Raw genomic sequence first — 15,191 nt, 5'->3', positions numbered from 1 at the left:
CCCGGCGCTCCCACGGCTCACCTGAGCGCCCGCCTCCGCCGCACAGCCCGCAGCCACAGCTCCAGCAGAAGGGAAGGTGTTCGGCCAAGGGGCTGGCTCTGCTCCCTGCTCGCAGCCCGTATATCGCACTGAGAACCAGCTTAAAAACAATTACAAACATTCCCGAAGTCACTTTGCCATGAAAGAAATTCAAAGAACTGTGTTCTCTAGCCGGCCAAATTTGGGGCCTGTCTGCAGCACAATCTCTGTGCAGGATTGGCCAGGGTATGCCTCTCTTCAGGCCAGCACATCCCTCAGAGGAGCATTACACAAGCAGAGAAGTGCAACGGCACAGAACTGAAGAAATTCAGCAAAGGTTTCTGCTGGGTGTATTTGTAAGCACAAGAAGCAACATCAGATCCCAAATGACAGTGGAAAAGGGAAAGCTAATCTAGTAGGCAAGCCACGAGGCTCTAAGTCAGAAGGTACAGGGTTTTCAAGCTGTTTTCTCACAAAGCCGAACTGTGTGACTTCAAAGTCTCTCTCAAACTTTGCCTGAAGGGCTGTCACTTTCGCAAATGGACCTGTATGGAAATATGCGCTTATAAGAGAAGAGATGTTAACAGTGTTGGCTCATGATTGAGACTTGATCCTCTAAACCACGTGTGAGACACAGCTGGAGTTTTATCACCGCAGCAAAACGCGGTTGTTTTTAAATGGTGATACAATAGAAATAGGTCAGAGCTGAGTCAGTTGGTACTGGGTCGTTTGCAGGAGGGACGGTCACTGGTGTCACCCCTTGAAAATGTCAGTTCTGAGATCTGTGGAGGAGAGGCACTGCAGAAATTTGAGGTTAACACCAAGCTGTGAAAGAAAGATAAAAAGGAAACGAAACAGACACACTTGCATTAAATATTTAGTTTCGCATCTAAACAGCTATCAAATGAAAAAAATTATGTTTCAGTCTTCATTTAGAATGTGTTTGGTGTTAAAGCACAAACCAGTTTGAAACTGAGGTCAGACCTCTGGGCAACCCAGAAGAATTTCTCTGATTTTTAGATAGGCTTTATTCTATGTGGTTGGGAAATCCTGAAGGAAATATACTCAGCTGACCAACTAATATTTTGGTTAATCATATTGTCTGTAATCCATAAAACTTCAGCTTTCTGAGGACATCTGAGCCTCTGGTAAGGGAAACCTGGAATTGAGCCAGTAAGGAAACCTGGTCTGACTGTGAGTGTGGGGGATGCAGCTGGGAAGGGGCTCCAGTCCCAGTTCAGGCACTGCGAGTGTCACTCGAAGTGGCTCCGGGATGCTCAGACCAGGAAGTTTCCTTAACACAAGCGTCATGAGATGCTGCGCAACCCAGAGTTTTAAGGTGAAAGCCTCCTGACTGCAATTGCAAAGAGAGAATAGGGTGGAGAAGTCCAGGTGTAAACCTCACACTGCCACGCCCACCACTGAACCCTGTCCCCAGGCGCCACATCCACGCGGCGCTTAAATGCCACCAGGGCCGCTGACTCCACCGTTGCCCTGCAGCCTGTTTGAATGCTGGATAACCCTTTGGGAGAAGAATTTCTTCCTGATGTCCAACCCGAGCCTCCCGTGAGGCCGTTCCCTCTCGTCCTGTCGCTTGTGGAGTGGGAGCAAGGCTGGCTATCCCCTACGGTCACGGAGCTGCAGGGAGCCATAAACGCATCCCTGATCCTCCTTTTCTGCGGGGAGACGTCCCTGCCCCCGCCTCCGGTGACGTCAGAGCGGGACGCGGGGCGGGGGCATGATGTCACGGCGAGGCGCGCGGCGCCGCAGTGCGGGCAGTGGGACCTGCGCTCACCTGCCAACATCTGGGCACATCTGCGCTCACCTGCGCGCACATCTGGACATACCTGCGCACATCTGCGCTCCCCTGCACTCCTCTGCGCCATGGTTCGGTTCGGGCTGACGGTCGTGCGGCAGTGAGTACCGCCCGCGCATCCCCGGCGGTGGCGGTGCCCCGGGGGGCGCGTCCCCTCCTCGGTTACGGGCAACGGGAGGGGGAAGCTGAGCAAAGCTCTCAGGCGGGGCAAGGAGCTCGGGTAGGAATGGTGGTGTGAACATTTTTCCCGTGAAACGTTAAAGAACTGGTGTTTGTGACTCGGGTGGAATTCCTAAGGTGACTTTTTCTCCCAGTCTGTTGACAGAGGTTTGTAGCTGACTGAACCAAGTAACTCCAGCTTCCTGCAGCAGACAGGAGAAAACTTCAGTTTGTAGGAAAGCTGAGCTTTTTTTCTCCTTCAGTATAAGGCCCATGGGCAGCAGGGGAGGGGGGATTCTGTCCCTCTGCCCCGCTCTGCTGAGTCCCCCCTGCAGGGCTGCATCCAGCCCTGGGCCCAGCACAGGAAGGACAGGGAGCTGCCGGAGCCAGTCCAGAGCAGGGACACCAAGGGGAGCAGAGGGATGGAGCAGCTCTGCTGTGAGGAAAGGCTGAGGGAACTGGGATTGTTCAGCCTGGAGAAGAGAAGGCTTTGGGGTGACCTCATTGTGGCCTTGCAGTGCCTGAAGGGAGCCCACAGGAAAGATGGAGAGAGACTCTTGGCAAGGGCCTGCAGTGACAGGACAAGGGGAATGGCTTCACACTGACAGAGAGCAGGTTTAGATTGGATATGAGGAAGAAATTGTTCCCTGTGAGGGTGGTGAGGCCCTGGCACAGGTTGCCCAGAGAAGCTGTGGCTGCCCCATCCCCAGCAGTGTCCAAGGCCAGGTTGGATGGGGCTCTGAGCAAGCTGGGACAGTGGAAGGTGTCCCTGCCCGTGGCAGGAGGTTGGAATGGAATGATCTTTAAGGTCTTTTCCAACCCAAATCATTCCATGAGTCTATGATTTCTTCTGTTCTGATTTCCTGATTTCCTTGATTTCTTCAAGGTGTGCAGCTCTGCTGCTACCCTTGATAATCTCTGAAACTGGTTCCCTGTAAAGTTCAGAGAACCAGCTGCCAACACGTGCTTGTCATAAGAGGGCTCCAGAGTCTTCCTGCAGCTTTGTTCTCTCCAGCACGGAGGTGTAGATGGTACAGATAAATTGTGCTGCATTTATGGTAAATTTAAGAAATTACTTTTTTTACTTTTATTCCAGATGGCTTTGTCTCATTAAATACTGACAGAATTGTCTACTTGAAAATGGTTTTTTATTCTTATAAAGTCCTCATATGCATCATTTCGAAAAGAGTCTGTGCTGTACTGTGTCTCCTTTTCTTTACATTCAGGCTCTGCTGTCTCTTGTTGGTATTTAATACAACAACATTTTTGAAAATCTACTAAAAAGATGACAAGTTAATTTTTTTTGTTGCTGTTTATAATCTCTTTCAGTGGAGAAACAAGATACAACAAAGACAAGATACTGCAAGGTTAGTAAGAGTTATTCTGTTAGCTGGTTAGAGATGGAAAATCATGGTGAAATCCTGTCACCAACTGCTCAGATGTTATCAAGTAGTAATACTGTAAACCTTTAGAGATTTTATGTGTAAGTCAGGCCATGGCTTTCATAAATTTACAGAAGATTTTAAGTCACCCTCCACAGCATATCAACAGATCAACAGTGGAGTATTAGAAGAGTTCCTTTTTCTACATGGGGATAAAATATGTTGCATGTAATCAAATAAAATGATAGCAGCACCTTTTACTAAGGACTCCATAGCACTGTGCTAAGTCCCAGTAATATGAAGCTTGGGAGAAGGGCTTCTGGGAAAAGGAGCTGCAGAAGGATGGATAAAGATCCTGATGTAAAGGAGGCTGTTGCCTTGAGAAGGGAATCTGTTACTTACAATAAAAACCTGCTGTAGGGCACAGGAGAATGAAAAGCAAAGCTTGTCTAAATGCTTGAATTGTTCAGTCCCAGCTCTTTCTAGGAAGGCAGTCTTGATTAGACACATTTAAAACTAGACTTCACCTTAGTGACGCTGGCTTGTACACCCAGAACTGAAGACACTGAGCTGCCTGGATGTCTACTGTAGGAAAATCAAGGCTCACTGCCACAAGGAACCTGGTGGGGTTGTACTCGGAATAAATGAGCTTTCTATAATACTTTGTGTTGTGAGGGAGAATTGTGCTTCCAGATTTTCCTCCCTCTGTGACATTGCCATTTACAGTTCTTGCAACATGGATTTGTGCTCATAATAAAATGAGTAAAGAATATTCCCCTGCTTTACTTGCTTAAAAATATCGATGATGTCTTTTGAATTCCTAGCTCTTTGGGTCAAATGACATGTAGTGGGTTCTTTTCCAGTGTAGAGAGAACATAGCTTCTTTTTTTGAGCAAGCCTCTTCTGTTTTGAGAGGTGTAAGGCCTTTACCATCACGGTGGGGTCAGAGGTCTCACATGTCTGAATTACAGATGAGGTGCTCAGAACTCAATGTTCTGGACTTCTGGTATCCTGTCTTTTGCTGTTGGGTTGTGCATTTTCTGGGTGAAAAGATTTTTTTTCTTTGTTCTGAATCTGATGAGAATTTCACTCTCTCTGCTCTGGTTTCCTGCAGAACTAGAATGAGTTGAAGGTGTGGATGTAGCCATTTGTTACACGTTTGTCCCTCTACCACAGTTCGGGGTTCTCCTGCAGACTCTGAGCTGTGACAGGAGCACACCTGTTCAACTCAGGTTGGATTTCCAAAGTGCTGCTTCTCTCAACACTATTCTCTGAACACTAGAGCTCTGTGACCAGTTACTCTCACAGACTTTCTGTCTGGAAGCAATTTTTGGGAGGTTTTCTGCTTTCCAGCTGGGTTTGTTCCAGCTTGCATGAGCGTTACTGTCAGTGTGCGAGGTGGAGAGGAAGAGACCACAACAGATGGTATTTGCGTCTCATTCTCTCAGCTCTATTGTTGTCTTTCTTATTTACATTTAACAAATCTGTTTATAAAGTTTCAGCTGTGAGATACTTCTTGCAGGAAGCCGACCAGTGACCCTTCTGAAGATGGTCACATTTATTAAATGTAGGTCTCTGTTTTATATTTAAATTTGTCAAAGGTATAGATTAACGTAAGTATCATTGATAATGATCCTTCTGTCTTCCTACACTTTATTCCTTGTTATCATTAAATTTGTGTGACTGAGTTTGGGGAAGACCAGAAGAGTAGTGACTTTTCCTAATGTTTGGCTTTAGTAGAGGAGAAAGATTTTATGACTGGACAGTTTCTTTATTGCTGACATGTGTGGTCAGCTGCTAAATGGTCTAAAATCTGCATGTCTTAATGTTGTGGGGTTTTTATTTTGTAGGCCAAGGAGTGGATGAGCCACTCTCTGCAACTGGTTTCAGGCAAGCAGATGCTGCTGGTTTATTTCTCAGTAATGTGAAGTTTACCCACATCTTTTCAAGCGACCTCCTTCGAGCAAAGCAGGTAAGTGCTTCTTGAGGCAACAATTGGCTTCCAAATCTGGCATTTATTTGCTGTTGGTGATGCAAAACCAGTGCAGTGACACAGCCAAAAGCTGCCCCATCCCTGGAAGTGTCCAAGGCCAGGTTGGATGGGGCTCTGAGCAAGCTGGGATAGTGGAAGGTGTCCCTGCCCATGGCAGGGGGTTGGAACTGAGTGATCTCTAAGGTCCCTTCCAACCCAAACCAGTCCATGATTCCATGATTTGCCATTATTTTATATGTGCATTGGTTCTTGCTAAAGGAGTAATGGAGACTTTGAAGTATCAAACAGAGAAATGAGTTTTTCTCTGAAGAAGCAAACTAGGTTGGCTGTGGCATTGTTGTACTGTCCCAGGCACTGTGGCTGCGGACTTTGTTCTTCTGAGGAATGCAGACCAATGCAGGCAAGGTCAAGTTTTGCTGTGGAGTCAGTACAAGGATCATTAAATGTGCAAAGATGTTGGATTTTGTCAGGGATGTCACACCTCTTGCCTTGAAGTAGTAAATATACAATATAGATTAAATAAAGAGGAAAAATGTTAATTACTAAGTGGGATTACATGTGACCTTGTGTGCAGGATTATGAAATACTCAAAATTAGGGAACCAAAACTTTTAAAGTTAGAGATCAGCTATTCTAGGAAGGTCATGTCTCCTGTGGAGACCCTGTCTTTAATTCTCTCTTCTGGTACTGATTCTGTGGTTTCAGGAGACATGTAGGGGGTTGAAACTCCTAAGCCATTCTTGTTTGCTTGCTTTTTGCTGTGTTGTCCTGCTAAAAGTCTATGAAGCTGTGCTGTAAACCAGATCAACAAAAAGTAGTATAAATCTCCTTTTTTTTCCTTAAAACATACACCATCAACATTGCTCATCAGTTTTGCAGTACAATTTGAGAAACTGCTGTAGCAGCACAACTTAAGCAGAAAACAAAAGAGGCAAGGAGGGAAGAGTGCAATAGTTGGATATTTTAAAAATGCAGAATAGCTGCCCAAGTGACTTCTTTTACGTGTGTGATGATATTTTAAAACATTAAGAGTGCTTTCTAACTTTCATAAAACTGTGCTGTGTACCTGTCTTATGGGAATTGGTTTGGGATTTTTTTTCTTTTATTAGAGGCAACCTTTTCCATGAGAAGCATTTGCACTCTCATAATGTGAAAGACCTGAATTTTTCCTTTGCATACAGGAAGTGTGTTTTGTCATTTTTTGACAAGCTATCCAGATGTTGGGAAGGCTTTCCCAAAGATGTGTAAACCTGAAGTTTCCATGTGGTTGGAACTCCCTTTCTTGGCAGCTGCAAGTCTGTGAAGGGCCTATTACTACACTGTCACTTCACAGCTTGAGTATGAGAGGAATGTATGAGTTCTGTTGCAAAAGAGGAAATTCCTGCATATAATCATACAAATAACTGTGCTGTGCATATACACAAGGAAGTGGATTCTTTGTTTCTACATTGTTCTTTGACAGGAGGTTGAAGTTCCAACATCAGATTTGTCCTAAGCAATGTGCTAAATGTGCCAATAGTACAACAAGACTGCTTATTTGTGCCAGAATCCAAGGAGCATTTTCAAAATGAGTTCTTTAAATGTCGAATTCATTGGGTGTGGATGTTTGCACAGCCCAAACTGTCTGTGAAGCCAGTGCAGCCTTCATGCTTGGGTGCATGTAAGAACCAGGAGCAGGTCAGCCGTCCTCTGGTTCCCAAGAAAGACAAGGAGCTACCAGAGAGGACCCAGGGGAGGCCACAGAGATGATGAGGGGTCTGGAGCATCTCTCTTATGAGGAGGGACTGTGGGAGCTGGGCCAGGTTAGTCTTGAGAAGACTGAGGGGGGATCTCATTAATGCGTATAAATATCTCCAAGGGGTGTCAGAGGATGGTGTCAGGCTCTTTCCAGCAGTGCCCAGTGATAGGACGAGGAGCAATGGACACAAACCAAAACACAGAGAGTTCCACTTCAACATGAGGAAGATTTTCTGTACACTGAGGGTGGCAGAACCCTGGAACAGCTGCCCAGGGAGGGCCTGGAGTCTCCCTCTGGAGACATTCCAAACCTGCCTGGACACGCTCCTGTGTCACCTGCTCCAGGTGATCCTGCCTTGGCAGGGGTGTGGACTGGGTGATTTCCAGAGGTCCATTCCAGCCCTAAGGATTGGCTGTGGCAGCCAGGCAGGTGTCAGATGTTTTTTCAGTTGGATTAACTGAGCAGTTTTGTGGAACACAGCTGTGAGTCTGGCCCGTGTACTACACATGAAGAAAGTGTGGACATGATTGCTCTGTGTTCTACTCAAGAGAACATGTTGCTCTTATCCCAGTAAACCCTGCTGCCCACCTCTCATGGGTGCTGTGTTTTCAGCTGGACTTTAAATTGGGAAGGAACTGCCAAAAGATTGGAGCTTTTCTAATTTTGTGGCCTGGCCTGGGCCATCTATCCAATTCTGACAGACTGGTAGCTGAAAAGCTTTCCATTTTGTTGGTCTGGGTTGTTGGATGCTGCTGATGGGATTCACCTTGGCTGTGGTGGTATAAGGTGGTGTGTGTATGTTCTGTCCAGTTGATGTGACTGTGTATTCACTTTTTAGACTGCTGCTGCCATTCTAGGGAAAAACAGGTTTTGTAAAGATGTGGAAATCAAGTACGATGCAAGACTGCGAGAGAGAGTAAGTGCCAAAAGAATTTGTTATCAAATATTGAACAATTTGAAAATGTAACTTACTGCTGATGAGTATCTCGGCTTATTGAATGGTAGATTTAACAGTGGAGAACACTATTTGATGTATTTTTAATCACTGAAAACTGAACTATTCACATCAGGGACAATAAATTGTTTGCATAATGGTGAAGCAGAGCCAAAATTTAGTGACGAGCGTTGTAACTGTGATGCTTTAATGATTTAAATAAGGTTCAATTTAGTCTTTAAGGAGCAGCATGTGATTATAGCATTTCCTGTTTGGATGTTTTTTCTCTCAGAAATTCCAATTCTTCCCCTGAAATCAGCAAGACCTTATTATTTACTTTCAATGAGGAGGGTACTTTTGTGGTTTTGTTTCCTTTTTTCTATGTCTTTTTCAAAACTTCTGAATTGAAAATGGATCCATCCTCTCTTGTGGAGACTTCACAGGTCTTTAGAGAAAATACTGGTTTCTAACATGTGAAAAATAATTCCCTGTAGCCTTTCTGAAAGCAAAGAGTAAATGGCGTTTATCCTCATGTGAAGGGCTATGTACATGTAATGGTTTGATTCAAAATATCCATTACTTATTTTCCTTCTGTGAGATAAGAATTAGGAGAAAGCAAAGCAGCCACAAAACTTAAAAGAATATAAAGAAGTTTATTAACAGACCTAAAAGAAAGAAAAAAAGTCAGACTAAACCTTCAGAACACTTCTCCTCCCCCCCCACCTTTCTCCCTTCTCCCACTGACAATGTAAAAAGACAACCCTTGAGATTTTCAGTCAGTTTACCCCTTCTATAATAACCTTTTTCAGTTCACTTAGGGAGAGGAGTCTCTCTTGCTCATGCTATGGAGACATCTCCACAAGAAGTTCTCTCATGGCTTCAGTGTCACAACAAGACAGCCACCCAGGATGGTTTTCTGCTCGCATGTTAGAGTCCCTTCCCTCGACTTACAGCTTTCCCCACAACTGCTTTCAAGGGTCCAATCTTGAGCTACTGGGGTACCATTTTAAGGTTGAGCTGTTCAGAAACAAAGGTTCTCTTCACCCATCTCTGGGAGCATCTTCAGCTCCAGGAACAGAGGCCCTTCTCCTTCCCTGGGAGCAAGGGTCTTCATCACTTTGATCTCTCTCTGTTCAAGCTTCTCATCAAATCACAGCTACTTCAACATTTGCTCATTTCAGCACAGGTACTTTTGCTCACAATTACAATAATTTGCTTGTTTCAGCACAGGTACTTTTGCTCACAATTGCATTTTGAGTGCTCCACCCCCCCATGCTTTCATGAAATTACAACGGGTACTCTGATGTATCATAGTCCATCACCATAGCTTTACAACAGAATTTTAGCTTCTAAGCTTGAAGCAACTCCTCTTTCTACTCCCTCAGCATTTCAGCTCTTCCTGCTTCACTGACTGTGGTGTCTTTATGGTGTTTTCTTCACGTGCCTTCACCTTTCCTCTTCCTCTGACTCAGGAGAGGATTGATGTCTGCAGGCTTCATCTGTTCTGGAGAATCTTACAGCACTAAAAGGGTTAATCTCACCGGGCCCCGCAGCTGGAATTCGCCTCCCGCTGTTGGTCACATGAGCTTTGCCGGGCAGCGGCCTCAGATGAATCTCGGCCGCACTGGGTGAGGGCCGGCCTGGCCGCGCCGCTGGCCCGCCTGCACGGAGCAGGGCTGCGGGGCTGGCCCGCACGGAGCAGGGCCACAGATGGAACAGGGCCACTCGGCTCCGGGGTGGCTGTCTCCCGGCCGGCCCGGCCCGCACTGAGGGGGCTGCACCGGGTGATAGCGAGCAGAAGCGGCTGAGATCTCAGCCAAGCCGCGTTGCGGCTGACCCAGCCGGGCCACGCCGAGCAGCCCGGCCCCGCTGGCCGCGCCGCGGGCCCTCAGTTACCTGTCCAAAAGCTGGAAGCCAGAGAGCTTTCCCGGGGTTTGTTCGTTCCTAAATGTGGATCACAGAGGTGTGTCAAGCTTCTTAAGCGGCTTTAAAAAGTTGCCAGTATTCAAACTAGCCAGTTGATTGGTTCTGTCGGGTCATAGAGGAAGCTGTAAGCACCTCTTTGCAAGAGAATTACTTCCGTGGCTGGAGCCCTCTTTAACTAAAAACCCGAACTATGCTAAACCATGACAGTACAGAAGCACTTGCACTGTGACTTCAGTCACAAAGACACTTGAATTTTGTATGCTGGGAATGAGTGTCAGTGGAAAAAAAGATCTCCAGGCAAAGATCAGGCTGAAGGTCATGTCATGAATGTCCATGCTTTAAATGAGATGTTGCTCTTAATGTATTTGTCTACCCAGCATGTATCTATATCTATATCTCTGCTGTTTAAAAGGATATGTATAAAGATATTTCCTCGCCCAAAACTGGAATAAAATGTAAAAGGTAGCTAAGCCTTGAGAATGCAAGAAAATAAAGCTGTGAAGAGCTGTTTGCGCCCTCTGGAAGGGGCACAGGAGACCTGACACATCCTGCCAAACCCCGGTTTTCCCTTACAGAAATACGGTGTTGCAGAAGGAAGGCCTTTGGCTGACCTCAAGGCTATGGCAAAGGATGCTGGAGAGCAATGTCCTTCATTCACACCTTCTGGAGGAGAAACACTGGATGAAGTATGGTATTTATTTATTTTTTTATTTATGCCCTGCTTTCTAGGCTTTTTTATCAGTGCAATTGCAGCTATTGGGAGCTTTCTACTGAGAGCTCAGCCCAACCAGAGATATTTTCTAAGCTAAAAAACACTGCTTGGTCTGGTAACAGTGGCTGCCAAGTGCAGAATCTCTTTATAACTAAAATATTGATTTTGAGACTGACTCCTCATGAAGCTCTGGCTCACAGGAGGATGATAGCAATTGCTCTCTGGAGGGCTGAGGAGTTTGCACAGCAGTCAGTAGCTTACATTGGCTTCTGAGCCTTGTCTGAGAAATCTTTGTCTTTTAACTGAAGTAGTTACGTGTCAGGTTTCTGAAAGGCAAAATCTTTGCTTGCTTCACAGTGATCTTTTCATTCTTCACAAGATTCCCTTCTGGCCTTTCCCTGCAGGTGAGAGAGCGTGCGAGGCAATTTTTTGAATTTCTGTGCCAGCTGGCTGTTGAGTTGGAGCAGAAGGAGCACAGCAAGCCTGGTGCACCAGGCAGGAGCTCAGGAACATCTGGAGAACAGTTTGTTTTCCCTTGGACAAACCACTGCAGTGAGGCAGAGCCGAGCTCTGAGGGCGGTGGATCTTCCACGGTATTAGATGCCAATATTTTGGTGGTGAGTCATGGAGCCTACATGAGGAACTGGATTGGCTATTTTGTTTCAGATCTCAACTGTACCTTACCAGCAAATTTAACCAAGTCCCAGCTGTCTTCTGTCAGTCCCAATACAGGAGTCAGTCATTTCATTATAAAACTTGGAAACGGGAATTTGTTAAAACCTGAAATCACATGTGTCTGTCTTAACCAAGACTCTCACTTAGTGGATGTGGGAGCTGAATGTGTAGCTTCAAAAGTGTTTTAAAAGTCCTTGTGGGGGGGAAATGGGTTTAGATCACCATTTTGCTAAGCTTAGGAAAAGTATCTGTAGTAATTACTGGGACTGACTGGAATTGCTGACACTAAACTGCAAAAAGGGAGACATGCAACTGCTTGCTATCTTAAAAAACACAATTTACATGGTCCTAGTGCCCAGTATAAGTTGGCAGTAGCAAAATAAAACAAATATTCTCTGTTCTCAGAAACATAATACTTCCAGTCACTTGCGTATCTGCTCCTACAGCACATACTTCAAACAACTCCTTTGCATTACTCCATAATTATTTTGGTTACCTCCAAGTGAAAGGTTTGGGGAGGGGAGTGGTACCTCAAAAGCTGAGCTATACTGTATTCTTGTTTTATTACAAAATGCTATATTGTAATATGAAACATACATGTTGTCTTAAAATAAATTTTTGAATGCAATAGTAGAACCTAGGAAGGAGCATTGCCCAGTGGGAAAGGTTTGGTGCAGAGCCAGGGGATGTGACTCTGACACTGAATATCTGTGAGACTCTGGGCAAGTCTCCTTTCCATTTGTAAAGTGGGAATGATGATAAACCTACCTCGCCAGGAGTATTTCCTAAGAAATTGTTCAGGTTGTCAAGATCTCTGTTGAAGAGCGCTGCACACAAACACAAGAGTATTTATTTTTAAGCTGTGAGCAGGATGAGGAACCTCATGTGCACGTAGTAATGGTCTCTTTTCTGGAAAAGGAATTTTCTTTCTGGGGTGAGTTGTACCTGGCTGGAATCCTTCTGTCAGCTGCAGTCATGCACTTGATTCTATGAATATTTTTGCCTAGAATGAGGCAAGTTTGATTGTTTGGTGATTGCTGGTGTTAATACTGCATTCTTTCCCCACTGGGGTGTTTGTGGTGTTACAGTGTGAGTTTATCTGGTTTCTGTTATTTATAAGATTCACATATTTTTTTCTTCATTTGCATATTTTAAGCCTGTTAAAAAAAAAATTAAATATTAAAGGCTCCTGAATAGAACTCCCATTTCATCTGTATTTCTTTTGAGGTAAAAATCTTTCTTAATATTCCCCTGTGAAGCTTTTGTTCAGATCACATAACTTCCTCTTTTTTCTTCCTGAAAAACCCCAGGCTGGCCTTTTACTGTGAGAAAGACTCTTAGGGCTGATGTTGTTTAAAACTGTCCATAGCTCTTTTTCAGCAATAAAATAATTCCTTCTCAGTATACTGAAGGAAATGAGTTTTCACAGGAAACTAAAATGGGAATGTATGGACTTTTGCATGGACTCCTCAAGCTCTTTGTGAAATGCGTCTTCCTAGAAGGCTCCTCAATACTAAATTGATGGTCAGAGCCAATGAAGATAGAAAAGCTTTAATTATGACTTCTAACAGAGTTAATGGTCAGAGAGTGGGGCAGGAGTTCTTTCTGAATTTGCCTGTCCCTGGGTAGTGCCAGTTTATTTCAGGCAGGCCACTTACATAGCAGGGAATTCTTCTGTCAGTGCTTTAAACAGCTGAAACTCCCATAGAATTGCCATGTCCTGAATTTTACCAGTCATTCCATCAATTCTTCTTGGAGCCAGGCTGATGGAGTTGAAAATGAGGGAGGATGAGTGGAGAAGTGACAAGTTTTTCTCCCTAAGTCTGTCAGTTTGTCACATATTTCAAAACACACTAGTGATTGGGGTGCTTCTCACTTTAAAAGGCTTCTTTTGCTTTCTTACCTGCTCTCAAGGAGGTAATTAATATTTTGTTCTTGCTGATGATGCCATAACTTAGGAGAACATCTACTTTTTTGTTAAGTGCTTTGCCACTGCTTGGGTAACACTATTCCCAGAGAAATTTTTGACTCTTCCTCTATAATATGCTGTACCTTCTTTTTTTTTGTATGTATAGGTTGTTAAAATTTAGACCCAGCCTAAAAAACCTGTGTGATTGTTTTCTTCAACTTACTGTTACCAAATTCTTTCCTCTTGTAACTCTCACACAGGGCAAGCAGATGGTACAGTGGTGAAGGAAGAATACCAAAGGGTGAAACCACTCAGGTTTTCTAAACAGCTCCTGACTTAATGAAGCCACATTTTTCAGTGAAAATGCATCAGAATCTCCCAATTCAGACTTTGTAAAACACACTAAAATGCTGCAAACACATCTGCTAGTGGCCAAGGGAGTACAAGCAGTCAAGAGTGTCATGCAGTTCCCCAGATGTGTTTTTTCCCTCAGTATCTGCTCTTGATGTTGCTGGAGACAGGACAACAACCTGGCCACAGCCTGCTGTAAAATAGTTGCACTTGTTATTTCTCCTTTGTTATGTCAGATGTCAGGTTCCCTCTGCATTAAAAAGTCACTAATTTTGGAAGCTTCTGAAGCTAATTCTTAAAAGCTGTTTTCTTTAGGTCTATGTATAGTACTCCTCTTTCTAAGTTTTTACATCAACATTGAGACTAAATATTTTTTTGGTCAAGTGACTCTTGTGCATTTGTACAGTAAATCTGTACAGTTTATTGGGATCATGGAAATGGAGCTCTGGTAGTATCACAGTTTCCCTCCTCTAAAGCAAAGATATTTTCTCTATTTCCACAGTTCTCTGTTGAACAATGTTTTCCAGACATAGCCCTGCCTTTGCAATAGGAGGAGGTTTTTCCCTTTTATTTCTTTTTTTTCTTTTTTTCCTTTTTTTTTTTTTTTTTGGTCTCATTTAGAACAGAATTTAAATCAGATGCGTTCTCTACCCAAGCTTTTGCTGCCTCAGATCCACAGCCCACATGCACAGACTTAAAATATGTCAGATTTCCCCCAGATATGTCCTGCTTTTGAGGGCTTTGGCTGTGAGCCTGAGGTTTTTGGATCTTTGTAATCCCAGGCAAATGGCAGCTTCATGGGCACAAATGAACTGCACAGTGATTTGTGAGCTGCTTTTCTGGCATCCATGGGTATGGCAGAGCCACTGCAGGGGATATGTGTGTGTGTGGTGACTCCAGTGCCATTTAGGAGGGTCTCCTGTGTGACAGACAGCTCTGGTGTCACCTGCAAACAGCTCTGGGCTTCCTGGGCTGCAGGGACCCCATGTGGCAATGGATTACTTACCTGAATGCCAGAGGCTGGCAGCAGGGCTCCCGAGGGCACAGAGGGTATAGCACAGGAGGGTACTGGGATAAAACCCTGAAATCTTGAGCAGGCTGTTACTGGTCACCAAAGGAATGCACCTGAGGTCCAGGCAGAACTCCTTTGGGGGCATAACTGAGCGTAATACTCTTTCCTTCTGATGCCCGGTTGGGTCATCCAGCCGTAGCTAAATGGGAGCGGGGTGCTGCACCAGACTTGACTGTAGGAAGTCCTGAATGTATTTTGGAAGAGCTTGCCATTGAAAAGTGAATTTACCGAGTTTAAATTTGAGGTGAAAAAAGGAGGTTTGATTTCAGAAGGGCAGAAATCACAAAATTAGTTCTAGAATCATGGAATGTCCTGAGTTGGAAGGGACCCACAAGAATCACCGAGTCCAGCTCCTGGCCCTGCACAGCACAGTCCCAAGAATCACACAATTCTAGTTCTCCAAAGAAATTTAAATAATGGTTAATGCAACAAATTCTGAAAGAGAAAGTAATTACAGATAAGAGAGGTAAATGAAACCTGGAATCTAGTTAAATGAATTTTTACCGT

At 44.6% G+C, this 15,191-nt stretch overlaps 1 protein-coding gene across 2 annotated transcripts; it reads left to right on the top strand.

The window, feature by feature from the left end:
• The first annotated feature begins 1,764 nt into the window (after window positions 1-1,764).
• TIGAR (TP53 induced glycolysis regulatory phosphatase) lies at window positions 1,765-12,557 on the top strand. 2 transcript variants are annotated; one of them, XM_048301987.1, is made up of 6 exons: window positions 1,765-1,934; window positions 3,323-3,360; window positions 5,226-5,347; window positions 7,944-8,021; window positions 10,541-10,651; window positions 11,082-12,557. In XM_048301987.1, the coding sequence occupies exons 1-6, from the start codon at window positions 1,903-1,905 to the stop codon at window positions 11,538-11,540; spliced, it is 840 nt and encodes a 279-aa protein (XP_048157944.1). In that variant the 5' UTR covers window positions 1,765-1,902; the 3' UTR covers window positions 11,541-12,557. The 2 variants fall into 2 exon arrangements, with proteins under 2 accessions (XP_048157944.1, XP_048157945.1); XM_048301988.1 differs by having other exon boundaries at window positions 10,541-10,656; window positions 11,082-11,169.
• Window positions 12,558-15,191: the final 2,634 nt, after the last annotated feature.

The sequence above is a fragment of the Corvus hawaiiensis genome, chromosome 4, assembly GCF_020740725.1.
Source record: "Corvus hawaiiensis isolate bCorHaw1 chromosome 4, bCorHaw1.pri.cur, whole genome shotgun sequence".
Lineage (NCBI taxonomy): Eukaryota > Metazoa > Chordata > Aves > Passeriformes > Corvidae > Corvus > Corvus hawaiiensis.
Note: the sequence above shows the minus strand (reverse complement) of the source record. Positions and strands in the feature narration are given on the sequence as shown.